The sequence below is a fragment of the Aquarana catesbeiana genome, linkage group LG11 (genome assembly GCF_042186555.1).
Source record: "Aquarana catesbeiana isolate 2022-GZ linkage group LG11, ASM4218655v1, whole genome shotgun sequence".
In the NCBI taxonomy this organism is placed as follows: domain Eukaryota; kingdom Metazoa; phylum Chordata; class Amphibia; order Anura; family Ranidae; genus Aquarana; species Aquarana catesbeiana.
The window spans coordinates 117,399,434-117,425,632 of record NC_133334.1 but is presented as its reverse complement, the minus strand read 5'-3'; the positions used below and the strand labels follow the sequence as shown (position 1 = coordinate 117,425,632).

At 43.7% G+C, this 26,199-nt stretch overlaps 1 protein-coding gene across 2 annotated transcripts in view; it reads right to left on the bottom strand.

The window, feature by feature from the left end:
* The window catches only part of DPF2 (double PHD fingers 2), an 86,516-nt gene that overhangs the window by 15,746 nt on the left and 44,571 nt on the right, over positions 1 to 26,199 (bottom strand). The window contains exons 7-8 of one of the 2 annotated variants that reach the window (XM_073604939.1): positions 18,687 to 18,728; positions 9,919 to 10,065 (exon numbers count right to left, since the gene is read on the bottom strand). In XM_073604939.1, the coding sequence (XP_073461040.1) occupies positions 9,919 to 10,065; positions 18,687 to 18,728 (189 nt within the window). The remainder of the gene's footprint in view (positions 1 to 9,918; positions 10,066 to 18,686; positions 18,729 to 26,199) is intronic. The other variant, XM_073604940.1, reaches the window with a different exon arrangement.

Here is a 26,199-nt window from a genome sequence, read left to right as displayed (position 1 = left end):
AATTTTCAAACTAAACTTTCCCCCGTTACTGAAAAGAGTCAAATTGCTGCTAGATAAATGGACCGCTGGATTGCATTCTTGGTTTGGCTGCAGCAACATTCTTAAAATGACTATCCTCCCCAAGTTTCTCTATCTCCTGCAGGCTTTGCCAAATCCATATCCTGTCTACATTGTTCAAGCAGGTCCAAACAGTAATCTTTGATTTTACATGGGCTCACAAACGTCCGCGACTGCAACGTAGCCAACTCTTGTTGCCCAAATGATACGGGGACTAGCAGTATCGGACATACGCAAGTACTATCAAGCGATACATCTAAGTAGGCTAATCGACTGGAACAGACACGCAGACCTAAAACTCTGGGTTGGTATTGAACAAGCCCAGTCCACTGTTCCTCTTAGTAGAGCACCTTGGTGTTTTGCCTTGCTCTGATAGGCCATACTGCAAGACTTTGTTCAACTCTGCTGACGCTTACTCCCATTTCGCCACCTTTATTCCCTATACTAGGGAATCCCTGTTTCCCACCAGAATTTCATGATGCTGCCTTCCGGAACCTAAACAACTTGGGCCTTGCACAAACCTCCCGATTCATACTTGCGGGGGCTTGGCTGACTATCTCGGCGTTAACCGACCCGACGGGTGACTTCCGCTTGGGATTTTGGAGCGCTCTCCAACTTGCTCACTTCTTCTAATTCTCCCGCCCCCAGGACACTTCGACAGGGCCCTCATAACTTTTGAAGAATTCTGTGTGGACTCGGGGGGATGCCCCAAACGCTTTCTGCCAACTATTGCTGATCACTCCTGCGGAACCCCATTCTTTGAGTTGCTTACGTGACTGGGAACAGGATCTAGGTAAAACATTCAGTGTACCGCAATGACAGCACATCCTTCACGTACAGATCCTCTGTATGAGAATACAGGAAACCAACTGTAAAACGCTCACCAGGTGGTATAGAACGCCGGTGAGACTGCATAAAATATTTCCCAAAACTACTGATCAATGCTGGAGATGTCACGGAGATAAGGGCACCATCCTCCATATTTTTTGGTCCTGCCCCAAACTAGAACACTTTTGGAAGGAGATTGGACATATTGCCTAAAAATTCACAGAAAGACCTATACCGAATGACCCGGCCTTCTTCCTTCTCCAAGCCTCCAATATCCCTGGGAAAGTATACAAAAAAATCCATCATACGCCCCCTCCTTGACGCCGCCGAAGCGTGCATTCCTCTTCGGTGGAAGTCCCCACAACCCCCGACAATAGGGATGTGGATGCATAAAATCAAAGAGGTGAGCAGACTGGAAGACTTCGTTCTTTCATCCCGGAACCAACAGGAGCGCTTCTCTAAGACCTGGGCACTATGGAATACTTTTATTTTTTCTGATGAGGGGAGAGCCCTCCTTGACTCTGACCCAACTGATTGAAGTCGCTCTGCCCACATGGGCCCTACTGGCTTCCTCTGGTGGCCCCCTGCGTTGTGCGAGTTCGCACGCGGCTCACCTTTGCATACACAAACCCCCCCTTTTCCATTTCCTCTTCCTACCCTTCTCCCCGCTTTCTTCCAACTCTCCTCTTTCTCTTTTCTTCTTACTTTGTTCTTCATTTCCTTTCTTTCTCTGTTTTTGGACCGTTGTTTACTAACTCCAAATTGTTTTTCTAAATGTTTAAAACTTAAAAACTGATCTGGACTGGTCCAAGACCCTATGTTTTGCAAAATGGACTAGCATTACGGTAATGATTCATCCAGAATGGACCCGGTTTAAAGTGACTACCAATTGTTTCCATGCGGAAACCAAGAGGGACAACCCAGGGTACAGCTTGACATACCGTGAATCAGACTTGTAGTGTGACATTTCCTGTAGCTTCTACTTGATGTAAGATATTATGCAACATACTGTATATCCAAGTGTTTGGCCTTGAACCATGTCCTTTGACTAAATAAAAATTAAAAAGAGAGAAGGAGACAGAGTTGTAGGAGACACTGAAGAAGTGCTGTGATAGATAGATAGGTAGAGAACCAGGATAGAGCAGAATCTCGGATGCCAAGGGAATGTAGTTTATTGAGAAGGGGCGGGTGGTCAACAGTATCAATGGCCACAGAGAAGTCAAGTAGTAGGAGTATGGAGTACTGGCTGTTGGTTTTAGCCGTTAGTAAATCGTTAGTTTTAGTAAGGCAGTTTCTGTGGAGTGCTGTGAGCGAAAGCCAGACTGCAAGGGGTCAAGAAGGTTATTTTCACTGAGGTAGGAGCTAAGACGGTTGTAGACTAAGCATTCTAGAAGTTTAGAGGTGAATGGGAGCAATGAGATGGGTCTTAAGTTGTTCGGGTTGGTGGGATCCAGTGAGGGCTTCACATGTTCCATTTGCTGATCTCCCCCAGCTGCAAGGAATGTGGAAGTGACATGTTTAATGTCACTTTTGGTTTTAGGTATCACTTTCCTGGCTGCTGTAGCCAGGGAAGAAGCTAATGAAGTGAGATCAATTGTAGGACAGATGAGACATCAGGGGTCTAAAAGACAATGTGATAAAACAAAAAGGTACACCCAAGCCCTCAAAACCCACATGCACGCATATACAAAATAAACACATGCGTCGGGGACACCGATGACCAAAAACCCTGATTGTGCTATTTATGTTCAATATCCATCATCGACGATCAACTCTATATGGATGACCTGTAGTGGCTGTTAAAGCATCACCTATGGAAAATTTGGGCTGCTGAAGTCTGTCACTGAGTCACAGGCATGTGCAGTTTTAAGGCGTGACATATTAGGTATTTACTCGGTGCAACCCATTTATATTTTACCAAAAATTGGGTAATATGTTGTGTTTGCATGCCCTAAAATTAGAAATGTGGGCTTACTTGTCATATTCAAGTACAGTACAGGGCACAGGCTTCATATTCAAAGACCCTAGGTTATAAGTGGTGACTGATTTTGAGGGCAAGCTACCAGTAAATTCTCCCCCCCCCCCCCCCCCCCCCTCTATTACACTGAGGCAGTTTTCAGGCACTTTACAGGTGGCATTTTTAGCGCTAAACCTGAAAACTGCCTCAGTGTAAAAGGGGTCTAAATCTCACAGTACAGGACACAAGCTTGATATTCTTACACACAGGGCTGTCCCCACGCAATGAATAAGAAGGGTGAGCAACAACAAGGCAAACAGAACTGTGCCATCAGGCCCAACAATAACAAAGGTCAACACACTCACAAACCTTGTGGCTGAAAGTTGCATCTGCAGAAGAGTGGACATCCACCTGGCAGAACTTTGAAAAGGAATGAACAGAAAACCAACTAGTGACCCTACCAAGCTGGGCAAAATTGGCTTAACGTTGGGATGCCCAGGAAACTCTTACTGATCTAGTAGAGCGAGCACACCTTAGTGCAGGAGATGCTTTGTCATTTTGGGGCAGTGGTTGACAACTTTCTTGAAATGGGGGCCTCAAGTGCAGCCCTACACATCAAAGGGCCATATATAAAATTCAGTGAGTATTCACTGTCAGACAGCAGACACAAAACAGGATATAGGCAAGGACTATGGGAATGATACAAGAGATCATCAGAGACTGTGGACATGCTAAGAGTGGTTAGACTGCGGACATACTGCCGTTCAAGAGACTGTAAACATGCTATAGCATTTGTTGGAGAGTTGTTGAAAACCTATTACATGAGACTTCTAGAAATCATTGCTTTAACAGAGCAGTATGGAAACACAGATTAGTGTCTGCAGGGACACAGAGAGCCGCAAGTTCAAAAAGGCCACGTTGCGCACCAGGGGTTTAGGGAGTAAGCTTTTGAGATAAGATGACTTACTTACCTAGCAATGGTGGATCTTGAAACAGGATGTCCTATGTCAGGTCTTGAGGGTGGGGTATTAGGGGAGTCCATCTTCCTGACAGAAGCTGTAGCTTTGAAGTAGATTGATGGCTCTGACCACATTCAGACAAAGCAATTTTCTTTTGATGCTTTGAAGCAAAGAGAACTTTGTCCATGTGAAGAATGAGTAAAGGCTCCTTACAAGAGAGTCGCTAACTCAAAAATGTGTTTGATAGACATGATGGCCAACAAGGCCTTGCAAGAGAGATCATTCAAGAGGAGTTCCCCAATGGGTTAAAAAGGGTGGTTCCTGCACAGCAGCGAACCAAATTTGAAGTCCAACGGAAGCGCAGGGTTCTGTAGGGATGGTTTGATTTAAGAAACAATTTGAATAAAAAGGTCTTTACAAAGGAAAACAAAGCCAGAGGTTTTTGGAAAAGAATGGACAAGGCTGAAACCCGCCCCTTAACCACACAGCTCCGGAAGGTTTTACCCCTTCCTGACCAGGCCTTTTGCGATACAGCACTGCGTTGCTTCAACTGAAAAGTGATGTCCTGTTTTTCCCCACAAATAGAGCTTTCTTTTGGTAGTATTTGATCACCTCTGTGGTTTTTATTTTTTGTGTGCTATAAACAAAAAAAAAAAAAACAAAAAACAAAGTATTTTTTACATTCTGCTATAAAACATACCCAATAAAAATTTTTAAAAATCTAATTTTTTCATCAATTTAGGCCATGTATACTGGTACATATTTTGGTAAAAAAAATCCCAATAAGTGTATATTGATTGGTTTGAGCAAAAGTTATAGCGTCTACAAAACTATGGGATATTTTTATCCCATTTTTTTATTGTTTTTACTATTCATGGCGGCATTTGGCAATTTTTAGCGGGACTGCCACATTGCGGCAGACAAATCTGACACTAAGGGCACTTTACCACCGACGCCCCTGCGCCTCAGTGCGAAAGCACCGCTAGTTTTAGCTGCGTTTTACCGTCGTTTTAGAGGTGCTTTTTGACCGCTAGCGGGGCGCTTTTAACCCCTGCTAGCGGCCGAATAAAGGGTTAAAATCACCTGAATAGCGCCACTGCAGCAGCACTTTGCAGGCGCTTCGGTGGTGCTGCCCATTGATTTTAATGGGCAGGGGTGCTATAGAAGCGGTGTTTGCACCGCACCTAAAGCGCCTCAAAGATGCTGCTTGCAGGCCTTTTTTTTTAACTTCCCGCAAGTGCACTGCTCCAGTGTGAAAGCCCTCGGGCTTTCGCGCTGGGGTGACAGGAGAGGCGCTATTTTTAGCGCTATAGCACCTGTAAAGCGCCTCAGTGTGAAAGTAGCCCAAGTGCCACTTTTTGGGAACCAGTGACACTAATACAGTCATCAGTGCTAAAAAAAAAAAAAAAAAAAAAAAAAAAAAAAAAAAAAAAAGAGCACTGTTACTATATAAATGACACTGGCAGCGAAGGGGTTAACACCAGGGGCAATCAAGGGGTTAAGGGTGCTCCTAGGGAATGCTTTCTAACTGTGGGGGGGAGTGTATGCACTGGATGAAAAGAGATCCGTGTTTCTGCTTACCAGAAACACAAGAGCTCTCTTTTAGTGCTAGTTCACACCAGACAGTTCCGTGCGCTTTTTTTCTGCACAAAATGCATGCACAGTGTTTTCCATGTATTCCAATGGCTCTAGTTCACACCATGCAGTCAGTTTACAGTCAGTTTCTGCACTGGAAACTGACCGGAAACTGACTGCATGGTGTGAACTAGAGCCATTGGAAAACACTGTGCATGCATTTTTGGTGCAGAAAAAAAGCGCACGGAACTGCATCTGGTGTGAACTGGCCCTTACTCCTTGAAAGAACAACAGTCTGCCTTGTTTACATAGGCAGCCTGCCATTCAGCCTTACCCTCTGGACGATCAGTGGGTCCCAGCGACCATCGCCGATTGGCTCCAGTTGTGTCCAATCACAGCGGGAGTGGCACTTGGGCCCCAGATCGCTTGCACAAATTCACATACAGGTACATGATTTTGCGCAGCCGGGCCGCCCTGTCGCAGTATATATATGTGGTAGGCGTTCCGGAAGCGGTTAAAGGGTACTAAAGGGCCAAGATCTGGTTCCAATTGAAGGAAAGCCAAGGCAAAGGATTTCCAGATATGATAGTAGATCTTTCTGGAAGTGACTTTCCTTTCTCTGTCCCTCAAGACCTGGGCTTCAGCAGCCATGCAATGAGAATCACTGGTTTCTTCTGTTGCTCTATCTTACGGAGCAATAAAGGCAGGATTTTCACTGGAGGAAAGTTATAAATTAGCCTGAAGTAAATCCAGGAAAGTGAGTGAAGGGAGTCTTAGCCACAGAGGTGACTGTTAAACTTGGAGACCAAGATGTCCACATCTGGAGTGCCCCAACCCTGACAAATCAGGCTGAAGATGTTGGTGTGAAGGGACTACTCCCATTACTTCAGAAGGTGATGACTGAAGTTATCCACCTTCCAATTGTCCACTTCTGGAATGTGGACAGCAGAGAGATCGGTGGACAGTGTTTCCCCATCCATGAGATGATCTGGCAGGTTTCCTTCAAGGCTGCATGACTCCTGGTACTCCCCTGGCAATTATTGTAGGCGACAGCTGCAAAATCGACTAACTGAACCCTAAATCGGGTGCTGCTGAAGAAGAGGGGTCAAGTGAAGCACAGCTATATGTCTGAGTTCCACGACAGAGCAAAATCTTTACCTAAATTTTGCTGTGGTTCCCTTGCACCTGGTTTCTGCCATTGCTATCAGTGAGGATATTTGAAATATAGGACTCACGAAGTAGCATGCAAGAAATGGAGTAAGCGTGTGCGAGGAGGAGTACACCGCAACCCAGGTGGTGACTGTAAAAGAAACTAGTTTAAATATAACTGAAGACAAAATATATATTTTTTTATTCTGCATAGAGTGGAGAGGGATTAGAACATTTGTCAGTTTTTATTGCTGCTTGTGTCTTCGTTATGGAGATTCACCCTATTTGTCCTGTTTACCATTATCACCAACTGCAAAAGGGAAGACAGGTTCTATGCTCATGTGCCCACATCCAATATTCTATAGACTCAACAAAATATGTGTAGCAAAGGACTTTAGGGCACGTTCATAAGATGTGCAAATACCAGATTCACAAAAATAAAAAATTGATTTTAGACAAGATAAAAAAAAAAAAACCTGCATATGCCAATGTCTATATATTAACACACAGACTTTACATATCCATGGTACATCCTTCTTACTGAAAGACAGAGAGGTCCACATGAGAAACACTTCAAATGCTTTTCTTCTTCAGTAGCACATGTGGACAAGATCACAGCCATGGTCTCCATAGTATACAGCGGAACCTCCTAAGATCCACAGCTACCCAAGAGAGAGCACAAGGGATGGCAAATATTACCACCAAAATCAGACAGGGAGTCCCACTTGTGAATGCCAAACGTGAAGTATAAAAAGGGGCATAAATCAATGTATATGAGGCTTCAGTCGTGTATACGTAGAGTCCATGGGTTTTCAATCAGAAGAGACACATATCCTGCATGCCAGACAACATCCACTATTATCATCAAAAGTGAAAATAAATCCCAAATTTGGATTGTAAACAGAACAGAAAGAGAGGGGAAATCATCCAATGGTGACACTAGTACTGTCACCATGGTTTCCCTAATTTTCTTGCAACTTCCCGAGAGGTGTTATAACCCTCCAGTATTCTATCTAAAAAATAAAAAAAAAAGTTTTGTCTTTAGTTCCAATTTAGGAGTGAGCTCTGTAATTAATAGGAGGGCCCATCACCTAAGGTCACTAGCAAAAAAAAATAACAGAGCTCCCAGAGTTGGGTAAAATTACTGGGGTGTCAACCAGGGGGCGTGTCCTTAAAAGCTTTGCCAGTGTCCAATCACCTGAAGCTACCAGCCTAAAACCTAAGGTCTATGAATATCAAGTTTGTGTCCTGTACTGTACAATTAAAATATTAACGTTCATGTATTTATTACTGAAGTTCTGCACTTGATAAACTGTTGTGCCAATACTGCATGACATAAAATTTAAAATATTGCCATTTTATTCTCCAGGGTCTCTGCTCTCAGGTTGTTTTGGGAGGTTTTAGGTCATTTCAGACCTAAAATTATTTTTTAAGCATGCAAAAAAATTCAAAAATTGCTCTGGACATGAAAGGGTTAAATGCAACTGGCGCACACATTTTTCTGTATACCTGGTTCCTTCATACCCAGCACTGCCACACCTAAAACTGGAAGGGAAAAAAAATATATGACAGCACTAGGAGCCAATCAGGCCCTACTAGAGTGCTAATAAGTGAAAAGTAAGAAAAGAAAAGTTAAGTGGAGGGAGGACTTCCTCAGTGTGCATCAGCCCTTTGTTTAATCAACATGCAGGGTCATTGACCATGCTGTGTTATGAAAATAATGTGGAAAAAAAAAATCTAATAAGGTCACTTGAATATGCTGTCTGACGGGGGGGGGGGGGGGGGGGGGGCGGTCGATCCCAAAATTAGCTGAATATAATAAATCTTTTGGAAAATAAAAAAGATGGGAAATGGAAAAGATGTCCAAACTCCCAGGGAGAAAGGGGTCACGCCACCCTAGTGTAGCAAAAGGTGGGCTTACCAGAAGCTTTTGACATAGGGGGAGCTAGGACGTACGACACACGAAATACCATGCATGCGCGGCCCTTTTGGGATATGGTAACGGAAGTTGGACTTTCATTTTAGTGCCACAGACATGCTTGATTGCTGCCTATGTTTAGAAGTGTAATACTTTTTCAATAAATGCTTTGAATGTTAATATGGGACTTCACTATGATCAGCTTCTTTGTTCCATCTTCATGTGTATGACGGGGGAGACTGCCAGGCTGGTCTAAATACCATGTATTTGGACAAACAATAATATTAAGAGGCTCCTTTTAAGGAATGAGTGACCAGGATTGGAGAAGGTTAACGGATGATTATTTCTGCCAAGGTGTGTTTTGACCACCTTATTGGGGTCAAAAGCTTCTGGTAAACCGCTCATTTGCTACACTAGGGTAGCGTGACCCCTTTCTCTTTGGGAGTTTGGACATCTTTTGCATTTCCCTTCTCTGGTGACACCTCTGCATCCATTTATAAACTATTTTTTTCCCCCTTTGGAGTCCATTCCATCTGCAACCACTCTTCATAGTTTTTGTGATAAGGACTATTACTGTTACATGTATTATTTAGTTCATACTTTATGCACAAGCACTTTAATGGATCCATCAATGCTGCTGCTTCGCCTGCCCATCGATGCAGCCTGCCCATGCCCACCAATGCAGCCTGCCCATGCCCACCAATGCAGCCTGCCCATGCCCACCAATGCAGCCTGCCTGTGCAGGGGAAGAGAGGAGAGGAAGAGGATTGCAGGCCGGATGATCAGAGCGCTGAGGAACATCACTGGAACAGCTTTCATTTCAAATGCTGTGTGTTTCCACCGCTCGTTGTCACATACAGCCCCGCCTCCTGGCCGGGGAACTTTGATACACGTCCCCGAACTGGACGGGTGATCTGTACATCAAAGTTCCAGGACCAGGAGGCGTGGTTGTATGTGACAGCGAGTGCAGGGAACACACAGCAATTGAAATGAAAGCTGTTACAGTGATGTTCCTTGCGCTCGGATCATCTGGCCGGCTCTCTTCCCCTCCGCGATCACTGGGAATAGGACTCCCATTCAATCCTCCTGCTCACCCCCCCCCCCCCCCCCCGCCCCAGGCAGCCCATCCTCGCCAGCCCTCATTTTCCACTTGCAGAATGCAAGTGGAAAATTTGAGGGCTGTCTTATGATACATAATTGGTCCAATTTTTTGCGCAAGCACTTTTATGGATTCCTTTGTCATTTGTTTCTGAGGGCATGTTTTTATTATATTTAATATTTTTTTGGTGCAGTCACACCGCTATTGAATCATTGTTAGACATCTCATGATGTATTGATTTAAAAGGTACACATCAGAAATGTATACATGAATAATCAAGCATACTTTCAAGATAACAAAACAATATGTTTGGATGAGTAGCAGTGCAGACAAACAACAAAAGTATATAAACAAATGACTTGAGATCAAAACTTACACTTCTGCTCCTCAGTTCTATGCATAATAGGGGTAGGTGGCTGGGAATCCTCCTTGTCCTCTGCTCCTGCACCCTCTTCATCAACCAAATGAGAATGTGCATAGTGATAGCTCAAACCAGGCCTGTTCTTGTATCTCTTTCCACAGACTGAGAGGGGAAAAAAGGAAGTAAAGTAAAAGAGAACGCAAAAAAAGAGTAAAACTGGTCAAAGACAACATTTAGAGCACATTAATAAAGCAAACAGGCAATGAAAAAGCTGAAACGCTAACAAAACATTTCTAATCATTTCAGCTAAAGAGGGGTTAACACGAAGTAGCAAAGCCTGGATGGGACTGGGAATGAGAGTGAGAGTGAGAATCACAGATTGCAAGCTTTTAACATATTAAAATCAATCCTTATGTATACTATACATTACTAAGAACAGACCACCCAGTGTGCACCTTAGCCATTACCGCTCATTTTTTCTTAGCTGGAAACTATAATTACACCCAAACAGATCAAAAATAGTAACTTAGTATATTCTATTTTCTTTAGGCTGTGAAGGACAACAATCACCTTTATTGTAAGCAATAAAGAATTGTTTTATGGCAGTAATTTCATTGCTGGGAGATTGTTAAGTGCCAGGCATATCAGGCATTAATGGGGATCTTCTCCCCATGCCCGCTGTCACAATTTGAAAACAGCGCAGCTTTGTGAGGCTCCGCCCACACAACCGCATTATTCACTCAGTTTCCTGAGTGAAAAGTACCACTTGTCATTCGCAATGAACTACGAGGACACTGGTGAGTGTCCTTGTAGTTCATTGATCTTCCTGCTCTTGTTTAACTGCCTGCCCCTATCAGAGAAGACAGCTATCCTGAGAGTCTGCAAAAGCCTGGCATTGCATCTGCAATCTGTTGATCGAGGGTGCAATGCTCTGCAGGCTCCTTGGGGGAAAAAAATGCACTTTTTTCTTAACTGTGCAATTTTTTTTTTTAAAAAAGGTAAACAGCCTTTAATGTGTAAAAATGCTAGAACTACAAACCAGATTACTAAAAGCTAAAACACCAAATTATGCATTTAGAATGAGAGAATTCTAAATGCCTTGCAGACTTCACAAGTAAGTCTACTTTCCAAAGAGTGCTTCAACTCTTTACATGCTACAAATATGGCAAATCGAGTCACAGTGGGTGGCTGGACATGCTGGCTCAAACCAAAAACTCCAATTTTTTTCCTTTTACATTACTTCATACATACACATGCATACCTGGGAGCACCAAGTTTGTATATTTATATCCACAGAGGCAAACGTGTGCCTTGAAACCAATTGAACCAGCTTTTTTAATGGCATAATAAACAGAGCTTTGACCAAAATTCATCAACATAGTGAGAAATGTCAAGCTTTTTCTTTGCTGATCAGAGATAGGAGGATAATCGCTTGATCCATGAAAAAAACAGTGAGGTCTATGACCATCTATAAACAGATCTTGGTCACTAATTAATTTAAAACTACTTAATTTAGAATAGAACTCCTGTGCTGGGAAAAAAAGTGATCTATATGACAAAAACAATTGTGTAGCATTACTATAACTCTGGCTTTTGATAATAAAGAATCTTTCACGCTAATGTCCTTTATATTTTTCTCTGGAGTCCGAGGCTACATAGGACTATAAGCCAACTTTTTTCTTTTCGTTTATTATTGACACCTTTGGTATTCTTTAGATTTTCTTTTTTTATACATTTATTTTCTAGATGCATCTGATGCTCAATTACAAACACTCCATAGCTTGACATTCAACCTGTAAACTTTGTTAACCTCTAAGTGGTTTCTTTTTCCATGTGTGTGACTCACAAGAAATTTACTCTGGGGATTGCTTTAGAAGTAAAACAAATAAGTTACTGGGGCAAGGACATGTTTGTGGAGGATGCCCGACAGGCAAGGGCAGATAAATGTGGAAAACAGAATAAGTAACACTGTAGATTTAAACTAAATACTATATACTGTAAATATAAAAACACACTATAAGGGCTCTTTCACACTGATCCATTTTGATGTGTTTGAAGTGGAAGAAAAATGCATGAAAAATATAACCCTTTAAAGTCTATGGAACACTTCACACCAGTGCGCCACGAGTGCAGTGTGTTTTTCAAAGTCCCACATGCTACATCTTTGGTGCACTTTCAAAAATGCACCAAGAACTGATCTCCCAATGATTTTAATAGAAAAAGCACCAAACTGCTGTTTTTTTTTTGGTGCTTTTTTTGAGTCACATGTCCACGTTTTTACAGCTGCATGATTGGAGTCAGGAGTCCAGAAAAACGCACACAAAAAAAAAACAAAAAAAAAAAAAACACATAAGCACTTTTACCGTGTTTTTTTTTTTCAGTGGAGCAGTGTGAAAGCAACCCTTAAGGCCCCTTTCACACTTATACAACTTCAAAGTCGCGCGATGTTACCGCAATTTCACGGCCGCGATTTGGAAGCAGTGCTACTTTGTACGACTTTGCCACATTTGCTGAAAAATCGGCGTGGGGGTCCCCCCAAAATCCATACCAGACCCTTATCCGAGCACGCAGCCCGGCCGATCAAGAACGGGGGTGGGGACGAGCGAGCGCCCCCCCCCCCCCCCCCCCCCTGGACCGTATGCCCTCAACATGGGGGGGTGGGTGCTTTGGGGCATGGGGGCGCCCTGCGGACCCCCCCACCCCAAGGCACCTTGTCCCCATGTTGATGAGGACAAGGGCCTCTTCCCGACAACCCTGGCCGTTGGTTGTCGGGGTCTGCGGGTGGGGGGCTTATCGGAATCCGGGAGCCCCCTTTAATAAGGGGGCCCCCAGATCCCGGCCCCCCACCCTATGTGAACGAGTATGGGGTACATGGTACCCCTACCCATTCACCTAGGGAAAAAAGTGTCAATAAGAAACAGAGTACACAGGTTTTAAAGTAATTTATTAGGCAGCTCCGGGGTCTTCTTCCGACTTTGGGGGTCTCTCCGGCGTCTTCTCCCAGTGTCCGCATCTTCTGCCGGCTCCACCGCTATCTTATGCCGCTCTTTTGTCAGCGGTGGCTCGGACTTCTGGATAGTCTTCTTCCCTCTTCTCTTCCAGAGATGTTGACACAACGCTCTCTCCAGCTGCACTGGTCTCTGAACGCTCCGCAACGGACTTATATAGGCGGTGACCCCGCCCCCTTATGCCGTCACAGTCCCTGGGCATGCTGGGACCTCATAAGGGGGCGGGGTCAACGCCTATATAAGTCCATTGCGGAGCGTTCAGAGACCATTCCAGCTGGAGAGAGCGTCGTGTCAACATCTCTGGAAGAAAAGAGGAAGGCAGAAGTCCGGGCCACCGCTAGCAATTGAGCTGCAGAAGATAGCGGAGGAGCCGGCAGAAGATCAGGACACCGGGAGGAGACGCCGGAGAGACCCCCGAAGTCGGAAGAGGACCCCCGAAGTCGGAAGAAGACCCGGAGCTGCCTAATAAATTACTTTAAAAACCTGTGTACTGTTTTTTTTAATTGACACCTTTTTCCCTAGGTGAATGGGTAGGGGTACCATGTACCCCATACTCACATAGGGTGGGGGGCCCCCTTATTAAAGGGGGCTCCGGGATTCAGATAAGCCCCCCGCCCGCAGACCCCGACAACCAACGGCCAGGGTTGTTGTCCTCATCAACACGGGGACAAGTTGCTTTGGGGTGGGGGGGCCCCGCAGGGTGCCCCCCATGCCCCAAAGCACCCACCCCTCATGTTGAGGGCATGCAGCCTGGTACGGTCCGGGGGGGGGGGGGCACTCACTCGTCCCCACCCCCATTCCTGACCGGCTGGGCTGCGTGCTCGGATAAGGGTCTGGTATGGATTTTGGGGGGGACCCCACGCCGATTTTTTGGCGTAGGGGGTTCCCCTTTGATCCATACCAGACCTAAGGGCCTGGTATGCTCCTGGGGGGAACCCACGCCGTTTTTTTCATTTAAAACTTGGCGCGGCGTTCCCCCTCAGGATTCATACCAGACAGCTGTCAGCCCTGCCTGTCGCTCATCGCGAAAGGAAAAAAAGTTTTCCTTTCCCGATCAGCGAGCCAGGCTTGTGCTTACAAAGTCGTACCAAAATCGTGTCTATATTATTCAGGCACGATTTGCATGCTACTTGAGGGTTTAACATTGAGGTCTATGGAGTACAACTCGCATAGAAGTTGGACCAAAGTAGTGCAGGGACTACTTTCAAGTCGGTACGACTTAAAGTTGTGCCAATATGAATGGTAGTCATTGAAAATCATGGAGAATGACTTGTCATACGATTTTGCAGTACAAAATTGTGGGACAAGTCGTATAAGTGTGAAAGGGGCCTGACAAAGGTTGTTTTCAAAATAACAGTTATTTTGAAAACATATAAAAAGCAACAGAAGTACTAGGAAAAAAGTAAGCATTATGGTTTAAAAACACTAAAGTGCAGAAATTCATTACTGTACATTTGAACATAACATACATGGGACTTGATGCTTTGATGCAAAAGGGTTACTTTACTGTATTGTGTAATTCTATTTCCTGAAAATAGGAGGTTTGAACCATTAAAATCTTTGTAAAGTCCATTGAGGGACACAGGATTCCATGATATACTGTCAGGCTTTATTGTTTCCTATTAAATATTGGACACTGGCACAAGAAGTCATATACTGTTGGGACATCCAAAAGCCATTACACTGAAAGGTGGGCAACACTAAAGAAAATGCTAACAGGCCTACAGAAAAAACTGGGGACTACCTGCACCACAAAGCCACCTGAAGGACCTTATGCCAAAAGCTGGCAATTAGATGAGGCCTAAACTTCAAGAGAGCAAGTTTTTCCTGAAAGAAGCAGTGGCTGCGAGATAAACCCTCAAAGCCTGAGCTACATCCTGGCAATGTAGGGAGATCTTTCTATTGAACTGGTTCCAGACAGAGGGACAGAAGAATGATGTCCTAAAAGTTCTGGACCTCGACACTACCTTACCCGCACGCAAGACCAGAAAAGAAAAAGAGAATAAGGTTCTAAGCTCAGACACTATCCTTGCAAAGGTGATAGAATCAAGAAAAGCAACCTTGTGAAGTGTGGAAAGGGGAATATCCCTAACAGGTTCAAAGTGTGGTTTCTGAAGTGCAGAGAGTTCCAAAATCAGATCCCACTACACGCAAGACACCCCAAGCAATCTCTGAAATAAGATAAGAGTAGAGACCTGACTCTTAACAGTGCTGAGGGCCAAATCCTGATCCAGAACCATTTGTTAAAAAAAAAACAAAAAAAACAAAGATTTGCCTTGGTGGAAATTCACTCACCTTACACCAAAGTATGCTTTCCATGTGTGATGATCAACTTTGCAGGAAGTAGACTTTCTAGCTCTTAGCAGCGTAGAAAAAAAATTATTCAAAAAATGCCTCTATCCCTCAGAATCTATACTTCAACAGTCTTGCTGTTAAAGCCAACAACCATGAAGCAGAATGGTAAATAGATCCATGAGATAGAAGATCTTGTCGATCTAGAAGAGCCCATCCGTGGAGCATCTGCTGGGAGTTTTATCCATTAGGAGTACCAGACACATCTGGAACTTTGAGGATCACTGAAATGCCTTCCTTGATCCTGCAAAGCAAATGTGGAAGGAGTTTTAAGGTGAGGAAAGGCACAGATAAGTGTACACTGATCCCACTGAGTCACCAGAGCATCCACTAGATCAGGGATATGCAATTAGCGGACCTCTAGCTGTTGCAGAACTACAAGTCCCATGAGGCATAGCAAGACTCTGACAGCCACAAGCATGACACCCAGAGGCAGAGGCATGATAGGACTTGTAGTTTTGCAACAGCTGGAGGTCCGCTAATTGCATACCCCTGCACTAGACGATCCCTGTAGCTAGAGACAAACCTGTGCAGTTTGTTAAACTTGGAGGCAAGGAGGTCCACATGTGGTGTCCCCTACCTGTGAGACAGGTCTGAACACCTTGAAGTACAGAGACCAGTTCTACAAGTGCCAATTGCCACACATTTGGGATGTAAATAGCTGACAGATTGATAACAAGGTTCCAGGACAGGATATGCTCTAGCCCTCTTTGCCATGGTGAGACTTCTCCCATCCTTGTTGATGGTTGATATATGCCACTACTGTGGCATTGTCCAACTAAATTCAGCTAGTATGACCCTCCAGCTGGGAGGTCCAGAGCTGCAGGCAAAAACAAAAATTGACTCAAGTTCCAGGATGTTGATCAGGAGACAAGATTTCTCCAAAGTTCCCTGCATTGGCAAGGGGCCCTGGATTCTTCCTTGGCCCAATAGGCTGATTTTCATAATGAGAATCTTCCAAAATATACGAAGAAAAAAAAACAAAAAAACACTGGCATGAGCTGTGTCTAGAACTAAACCTAGGTATTCCAAGTGATGAGTCTGTTCCAGCATAGATTTCTGAAGAATCAGGATGCACACAAACCTCTGCAAGGTCAGGGCTATATTGCCCATCAGAAACTATTCAGTTTTCTCAGCAGACGTTCGTCTAGCTATACCACAACAGGAGTGTAAGACCTGGTGGATTCAATGCAGAATTTCTGGGCCTGAATGGCGACTTTCAGGGCTGAAGATCCAAGATAAGGCGGATGCCCCTGTTCAGCTTGGAGACTGCCAATTGGTGCACTGACATTGGCAGGTTGAAAGCAATGAATAAGGGAGAGGGCTAACAGCAAAACACTAGCTTGTTGCCCCTGGAAACTACCTCCTGCTCCCAAGCATCTCAGACCCCACCCCCCAAATGAGAAAGTGGGGGCACACCCTAGTGTCGAAAACAAATTAACTGAGGGCTTTGGAGGCCTTGGAATTACAAGGTTTATGGGCATACGGGTGCTGGACATGGGTCTGGAATTGGAGATTGAGGAGTAATGAAAAGGACTTCTCTTAACCTTCAGTGAAGGGTGATTCTTCCCAGATTGAGCCTTAGGATTCTTTGGCTGAGGAAAATGGAGTACTCTTGCCATCTGCTGCATCCTTGATGAGAGCATCCAAGGCAGACTCAACGAGGTACTATCCCTCAAAGGCTATGTGAAACAAGTGCTTTTTTAATATCGGCTCAACGTTCCAACACTTCAGTTAGGGAACATGAGAAAGGACTCTGTCTAACACTCAAATGGGAAATAGATGAGAGACCTGCAACCACCTTGTCCATGCTGTAGCTCAAACCTGCAGGCATGAGTGTTTAATGTTCTTTGACCAAAGGATCAATTGCCATGGTAATCAAGTCCCTTCTAATAACCTTAGACCAGTCAGGATTTGGATATCGAGGTCACAGCTAAAACCAATTGCAGTGCAAGACCTGCCGGGGAGAACAGAGCTCTAGAATGGACCTCTAGTAGTTGTTGATGGGGTCCTTAAAGACAGGTGCATCCTCCACTGGGATGGTAGACAGGATACTGCTAAATCCATAGGAGGTGCAGCCCACTTTTAAAAAAAGTCCCCCTGAAACAGTAAAGGATGCTTGGGAGGTACAAACATCTTGTCACTACATTTTAAGTCTTTATTAAAGACGACTGAACAGCAGGTTAACTAGAAAGATTTTAGCAGTCTTAGGAGCTATAAAGAATCCTAGCCTGGGGACTGCACTATTGGTGGCTACAGGCTGATCCTCAAGTTTTAAAGTGGTGTGTATTATACATAATCTGAGTTTAGAGTGATGGCAGAACATTGTAACTTCTCAAAAGGCAGGTTCACCCCATCAAGGACTGGAGAGATTCAGCATAATAAAACTGAGGGATGCTGAGAGTGGGAGTGGTTGTTCTTGGCTGGCCTACATTTTTTTTCCCCAGTGTCCAATTCTCCAGTAGGCAGCAGTGTAACTAGAGAGTAAATGACTTCCTGTGTCCCAAAATGGATACGAAAAAGAAACACTAAATTTCCCAAGTTATTATGATGCACCATGATACTTTACAAAAAAGCCTGCAGCATAAAATACAAAGTGATTTTCACACTATTAGCAGAGCTGTTCTAAATGAAGACATTTGATGGCTTTGTTAGGATTTATCCTCTCTGAACATTTCTGAAAAGCTTTTGACAAATGTTTTACTCCTTGAAAAGGTGCTTAAAGTTATTATGGCTCTGTAAAAGTAGCACAAAAGGGAGAATGGCACAATTACTAAAAAAAAATCTGACTAATGAATAAAACAAACCAATGTTTAAAGTGGACCTAGCATGAGGTTTATTTTTTCATGCTAAATGATGCAGAACACTTAGTTACTTATTAGCTCTTGCTGAGATCACAGTACTCCTCGACAATACCTTCAGATACTTTTATCAGAAGGACAGACTTTCTAGGCATCATCCAGTGTCAGCATCTGCTTCCTGGACTGAGATGCTGCTTTTTAATGATAAAATGCAACTTTATAGGAAAACTGTAATGTTGCTGTATATTGTGACATGTCACGAATTGATTCATACAGAATTGTAAACTAGCTTCAAGGTCCACTTTAAGATGGAATATGCCATTTTATCATGTGATGTAGCATTCACAAGATATAACTGAAAGCTACCATCAAATGACATGATCCTACTACACACACAGTAACCATGTGCATATTATACAGAACCAGTGCGCCAGGCAAGAAGGAGATTAATATATTAATTAAATGGGGGCATGATGGACAGATGGCACAAGTTTACAGACACCACATTAATGGCCGCTGGCATGGTTGAAAGAAGACAAAACATGCTAAGCTTCAGCGCCAGGAACACGGGCAAAGTTGGGAAAATGGCAAACTAGTGCCACAAGCGAGCAAGTTCAACTACCTCTTTCGGAGAATTTCGAAGTTTGCTTTAGTTTGTAACTGTCTGAAACGAAGAAAGAAAGAAATAGAGACAGAAGTGAGTAGACTACCTAAACAAAGAGCAGTGAGAGCAAGTGCAGCAAAAAGATGTTTGACTGTAGAAAGTCCACCAAGGAGTTTTAAAGGGAAGCTGCATTCCAAAACTAATGAAGACGAGGGAGCACCAAGGATACAAGGGTGCAACAAGAGCAGGAGCTTAACTCAAACCACCTTCCAAGAAACTCCTTTAGGTATATTAGAATTATCCAAATGATTGTGAAGCAATAACACATATGCAAGCACATTTTTATAAAACCAAACACTCGGCACTTACACATTTTGTGGACACTAGTTTTTATAATTGGGTATACAGGGATACAAAAGTTAGGTAGAGTAAATTATTTAAATAAAATACAAAAAAAGGAAGTAGATAAGGTGAAGTGGTAAAGCAATACTGAAATACCATGCACACTATACAATGAAGAATTTTAGAAATGCATAGCTAGACAGCAGCACAGCCGTTAATAGCTCACAAGACTGCCAGGAAAACAAGTACTTTTGGCTCTTAGCAGATAACACAACAGTCTTTCGTTGGTATATTAAACAGATCGGGGGGAGCCAAATTAATTGTTAGGGTTAACATACACTTAAGTATAGCTAAAGCCAAAACTTTTGAGTTTTTTTTTGTATTTTTATTATTTTCAAAAGAATAGGGAGTGGTAAAAAGTCTATTAGGTTTTTTTTTCCTTTATGCCATCTTTATCCCAATTGGGGAGATTAATAAAGTAATATGCCCACTTAGTCTTCACTGAACACATGTACTCATTGGAAGATTTCCTCTCTATTCCCATTGTTATGACAACTCAAAGTCTTAAAGAGGAACTCCAGGATCCTGCTGCCTTTGCATTTCCAGATCCTTCACCCTAGGCTCTATTAATCACTAAAAAGTGTTAATAAAAATTACTCACTTTATATGCAACAGCCAATTTTCTGTCATTTTCTGTTATGTCATCATGTCCCTCAGAACTCTGTTACTTCTGGGCCCCCCCGGAAGGAGGACTTTCTGATGTCTGAACGTCACATCCATGCAGGGAAACCGCACTACATTTCCCGCAATGCCTAGGGAAATGGAGGTTGCAGGTGTGTAGGTGTGGGTGTGGGTGTGGGTGTGTGTGTGTGTGTGTGTGTGTGTGTGTCAGGCCTGTCATTGGAAGATGCATCAGCAGTAGGCAGTTCAGATCACTTCAGCGAGCAGGGCTGCAGTCACATCCCCGCTTGCTAAAACAGAACTACAGAGGGAAAGTTACAAGATTGGTGGCTGGGACAATAAAGGACATAGCAGTCACCGGTCTTACAAAGCGGAATCACAGGGAATGAAGCCTGTGATTCAAAAACAATGCACATTCATTTTCTCTTCGCTTAAAGACTCAGGAAAGAAATGAAGTACATATCTGCTTAAGGTAGGAAAGCACGAGCAATAACAGGTAAAAAAGTTTCTGCCTGAAGCTGAGCTTTAAATGTACCTGATCCTTCAGTCTTGGCAATTTTGGTCACTAGGAGTAAAAAAAAAAAAATAAAAAAAAAAAAAAAAAAGAAGACTAAAATTTCCCTAACTGGGACACAGACAACAATAAAGACCTGACGGGGATCCCCTCACCACACTGTACAAACTAAAAAAAAAAAAAAAAAAAAAAAAGTATTGGCTTTAGATACACTCATTCCTAAATGCTAATTCTTAAGCGCAGTAACCAACAATCAGAGATTGTCTTGCACTGACCTGACTAACAAAGTACATTTTATTTCTGCTCTTTAGAATTAGCACTTAAAAACCCAAATTACTAAGACTATACGTTTACCTTTTTTAAGAAATTAGCAGTACCGAACAGTACACAAAAAATTACAATACATTTGTTCTTTACATTTAGCCCTCCCAATCAAAACATGCTCCTCATAGTCTTTACTTAATTATTTTACTCATCTTTACAATAAGGGTACCACCGCAGATACTAGGACATTAAACTCTTGCAACATTTCCAATACCTTCACTAGCATTTGCTCTGCTCTCTACTAAAAGACTACAGCAGTGACCACCCATGAATGTTCCTGCATTTGGCAATTGCGTTATTAAACTAAATACATATTCATTCTGAAATCTTGAGTGGAAGCTTCCAGCTCTCTTGGGGACTGCTGCAACAAAACCTTTGAACCCCAGTTCACAGCTCTACCCATCAACTAAAATGAGGCCTAGAAAATGTCACTGTTCTTACTGGATACTCCATGTATTATAAATGCAGAAAACACAGAAGCAGAACTGATTGGGTAATGACTACAAATACCTCTGACTGTCAAGATTGTTTTTTTTTCCCTTTTCATTTAATGATTGTGGTTCCTCTTTTAGCAACTTCCTTTTTACATACCTTGGACAATGCCTTGGACAACCGTGGACCATGCCTGCAGAATGTGTGTAGGTATGGCCAACCTGTAGTCCTTACCAGGGGCAACATGTGACAGAGTGAAAAAGTAGCATCAGAGTTAAAAGACAGCTGTCATGCCATGACACAAAGTGCCTGAATAATAGCCTTCATTGAAGAATCACAAGGCATTATTTTGATAAACTATGCCCATTTAACAAATAACTTTTAAAATTACATAAATATGTTAAAGTTTATATAAGATTTTAATAAGTGGGCTTAGATCTACTTTAACATTTATAGACCTTTGTCTGTGTCAAGATAAATGTGGCCAAAACAATTTTTTGAATGCAAAACATGATCAAGAGAGCATCAAAGCTGGAAACAAAATACCACAAACTGGTAGAAAAACAAATGTTTATCTTTATCTATAGTTTTCAAGAGTGTTAGACTGATGCCACTTCAAGGTGATCATGCAATTTGTTCCTTATAAAGAAACTGTAAAGTGAATAAGCTTATCCAACTTCTTGATCTGACAGATTTGTGACAGTTTGCCCCACAGCCAACAGGCTGGAAAATTAGGAAGCCATATGGCTTTGGACAGATAAGCAGTCCTGAATAGCTGAAAAACCTGAAAAAGTTAATAAAAACTGGTTACACTGGCACAAAACTGACAGATCTATATGGAGGAAGAAGCTTGTATTATGAATAGCCATGTCTGCCACCATAAGGTGTTCTTCAAAAGAACGTACTACAATGTACACCCATGCAAGTGGCGTGTTTGCTCGCACGAAAATGCACAGATGTTTGTGCATCCCCGTGCAGGCAGGCCAATGCATGTCAAATGGCACACTGCAGAGACACAGCTGTGGCTCTCACTTTGACAGCCGTGCGCATGCTCACGGTCTGTATTTAGGGCCATGCACCCACATGGCTGTCAAACTGAAAGCAGTGGCTGTGTCTGTGCAGCCGCTATATCCCAACTTACATGAATGGACCTTCCTGCATGGGGGTGCATAAACATCTGTGCCTCCCCATGTGAGCAAACATGGCACTTGCATGGGTGTTACACTGTATTATGTCCTTTTTAAACAAGGCTGTATGGTGCTATACTAATCCTGCATCCCCCCTCTACTTTTGAAAGAGAAAGTTGAATAAAATACAAAAAAAAAAAAACAGCATAAAAAAGGGAACAACAACAAAATAAATAGGTGAACAAACCACACCTTTTCTAAACAAACATTGCAGCTAACTATACTCCACTCCAGTAGGGCCATCAAGGATAAGGGTCATACCCATCTATAAATTTATGTGGGTTGAGAAACAAAGATTTTATTATATTGCTAGCATTCTCATTTTACAAATGCCAATATTTAGTAGGAGACTATTTAGTAACTTAGATTCCAAAAAACAAATGGTTATGAGAAAATGACATATAAATGCTTATTTATGTTTGGCAATTTGCAGCCTCCTTACGGTTCAATGTGACAGATTTTCATACAGCTGCATGCTATAGCACAGATGGTGCCCTGAGTTTCGCAGCTGTTATATGTATCTCATTGGTTTCTGGATGTTTGGGCACAGATAGCAGTTCCTATTTCACACTGTAAGCCTCTGCCACACAACAGAGGTGTGCATATAATACAAAGCAATTGTGAGAAGCAAAGTATTAAACTAAAATCTCCAAAATTCCATGTACAACACAATGTACCAAATATCATATAGCAGCGATATTAAATGGATAGAACAATATCATACCATGTTGTTAGCTTTTGCATCCACAATAACTAGCCGCAAAATGAGTAAAACATTTCCCTAGTAACAAGGCCATTTTTAGATTCATTCAGAGGTAAAAAAAAAAAAAAAAAAACAAGGCGATAATTTGGGCAGCTACATTCATAAATTTCCCCTTAGCACTGCTATAGAATAACTTGCCCCTGACCTTTTTCTAATTGTGAGTCTGTTTTCAGTGAAATGTTCATTTTGAGAAAAATCTTATCTCCAGTGCTAATTTTCTTGCAGACCTGTGCAAAGCTGCCCCAGTTTACAGTCATGATTACAAGCCTAGTGGTTGCAACTAAACATAACTATCAAATAGTATGTTAACTGACAGACAGCCTGTTTAAATGTGTCCCTAATTTGCTTGATGAATGTCCCCCATTGTATGCTGAAGTGCGGCAAAATACTGCCAGTATCACGCATCTACAGGGGGCATTGGGTGGCAATGGCAATCCAACTGATGAGATCATTGCCCAATAGTGGCTAGATCAAGTGACTCATCTCGTGTCTATGTTCCACTTAAATTGATAGTATAATGGTCCGAATTATTTCCACAACTTTTGTCCACTAAATATTACATGCATGAGGCTGTATTCACTTACTGCAATGCAGAGCAGCTAGAGCGATTCACCGCTCTGTGTTACTGGCTGCGGTAGGGGGAGCGTGATGTGCGAATTAGCGCATCACACAGCTCCCTTTTTAACCACTTAAGGACCGCCTAACGCCGATTTACGTCGGCAAGGCGGCACGGGCAGGCAAAATCACGTACATGTACGTGATTTGCCTCTCGCGGGTGGGGGGTCCGATCGGACCCCCCCCCGGTGCCCGAAGCGGTCCCGTTCTGTTCCCCGGCGATCCGAGATGAGGGGGAGGCCATCCGTTCGTGGCCCCCCCCTCGCGATCGCCGCCGGCCAATGGGAACACTCCTTTGCTGCTGTATGCTAAACAGCAGCAAAGGAAATGATGTCATCTCCCCTCGGCTCGGTATTTTCCGTTCCAGCGCCGAGGGGAGAAGACATCAATGTGAGTGCACAACACACTACACACACAGTAGAACATGCCAGGCATACAAAACACCCCGATCCCCCCCCCCGATCGCCCCCCGATCCCCCCCCAATCACCCCCCCCCCCCCCCTGTCACAAACTGACACCAGCAGGTTTTTTTTTTTTTTTTTTTTTTTTTTTTCTGATTACTGCATAGTGTCAGTTTGTGACAGTTGCAGTGTTGGGACAGTGAGTACTACCCCCCTTTAGGTCTAGGGTACCCCCCTAACCCCCCCTAATAAAGTTTTAACCCCTTGATCACCCCCTGTCACCAGTGTTGCTAAGCGATCATTTTTCTGATCGCTGTATTAGTGTCGCTGGTGACGCTAGTTAGTGAGGTAAATATTTAGGTTCGCCGTCAGCGTTTTATAGTGACAGGGACCCCCATATACTACCTAATAAATGTTTTAACCCCTTGATTGCCCCCTAGTTAACCCTTTCACCACTGATCACCGTATAACCGTTACGGGTGACGCAGGTTAGTTCGTTTATTTTTTATAGTGTCAGGGCACCCGCCGTTTATTACCTAATAAAGGTTTAGCCCCCTGATCGCCCGGCGGTGATATGCGTCGCCCCAGGCAGCGTCAGATTAGCGCCAGTACCGCTAACACCCACGCACGCAGCATGCGCCTCCCTTAGTGGTATAGTATCTGATCGGATCAATATCTGATCTGATCAGATCTATACTAGCGTCCCCAGCAGTTTAGGGTTCCCAAAAACACAGTGTTAGCGGGATCAGCCCAGATACCCGCTAGCACCTGCGTTTTGCCCCTCCGCCCAGCCCACCCAAGTGCAGTATCGATCGATCACTGTCACTTACAAAACACTAAACGCATAACTGCAGCGTTCGCAGAGTCAGGCCTGATCCCTGCGATCGCTAACAGTTTTTTTGGTAGCATTTTGGTGAACTGGCAAGCAAGCACCAGGCAGCGTCAGGTTAGCGCCAGTACCGCTAACACCCACGCACGCACCGTACACCTCCCTTAGTGGTATAGTATCTGATCGGATCAATATCTGATCCGATCAGATCTATACTAGCGTCCCCAGCAGTTTAGGGTTCCCAAAAACGCAGTGTTAGCGGGATCAGCCCAGATACCTGCTAGCACCTGCGTTGTGCCCCTCCGCCCGGCCCAGCCCACCCAAGTGCAGTATCGATCGATCACTGACACTTACAAGGCACTAAACGCATAACTGCAGCGTTCGCAGAGTCAGGCCTGATCCCTGCGATCGCTAACAGTTTTTTTGGTAGCATTTTGGTGAACTAGCAAGCACCGGCCCCAGGCAGCGTCAGGTTAGCTCCAGTACCGCTAACACCCACGCACGCAGCATACGCCTCCTTTAGTGGTATAGTATCTGAACGGATCAATATCTGATCCGATCAGATCAGATCTATACTAGCGTCCCCAGCAGTTTAGGGTTCCCAAAAACGCAGTGTTAGCGGGATCAACCCAGATACCTGCTAGCACCTGCGTTTTGCCCCTCCGCCCGGCCCAGTCCAGCCCACCCAAGTGCAGTATCGATCGATCACTGTCACTTACAAAACACTAAACGCATAACTGCAGCGTTCGCAGAGTCAGGCCTGATCCCTGCGATCGCTAACAGTTTTTTTGGAAGCTTTTTATTGAACTGGCAAGCACCAGCGGCCTAGTACACCCCGGTCGTAGTCAAACCAGCACTGCAGTAACACTTGGTGACGTGGCGAGTCCCATAAGTGCAGTTCAAGCTAGTGAGGTGGCAAGCACAAGTAGTGTCCCGCTGCCACCAAAGAGACAAACACAGGCCCGTCGTGCCCATAGTGCCCTTCCTGCTGCATTCGCCAATCCTAATTGGGAACCCACCACTTCTGCAGCGCCCGTACTTCCCCCATTCACATCCCCCAACGAAATGCAGTCGGCTGCATGAGAGGCATTTTTATGTGCTCCCGAGTACCCCTACCCAACGAACCCCCCCCAAAAAGATGTTGTGTCTGCAGCAAACGCGGATATAGGCGTGACACCCGCTATTATTGTCCCTTCTGTCCTGACAATCCTGGTCTTTGCATTGGTGAATGTTTTGAACGCTACCATACACTAGTTGAGTATTAGCGTAGGGTACAGCATTGCACAGACTAGGCACACTTTCACAGGGTCTCCCAAGATGCCATCGCATTTTGAGAGACCCGAACCTGGAACCGGTTACAGTTATAAAAGTTAGTTACAAAAAAAGTGTAAAAAAAAAAAAAATATATATAAAATAAAAAAAAATAGTTGTCGTTTTATTGTT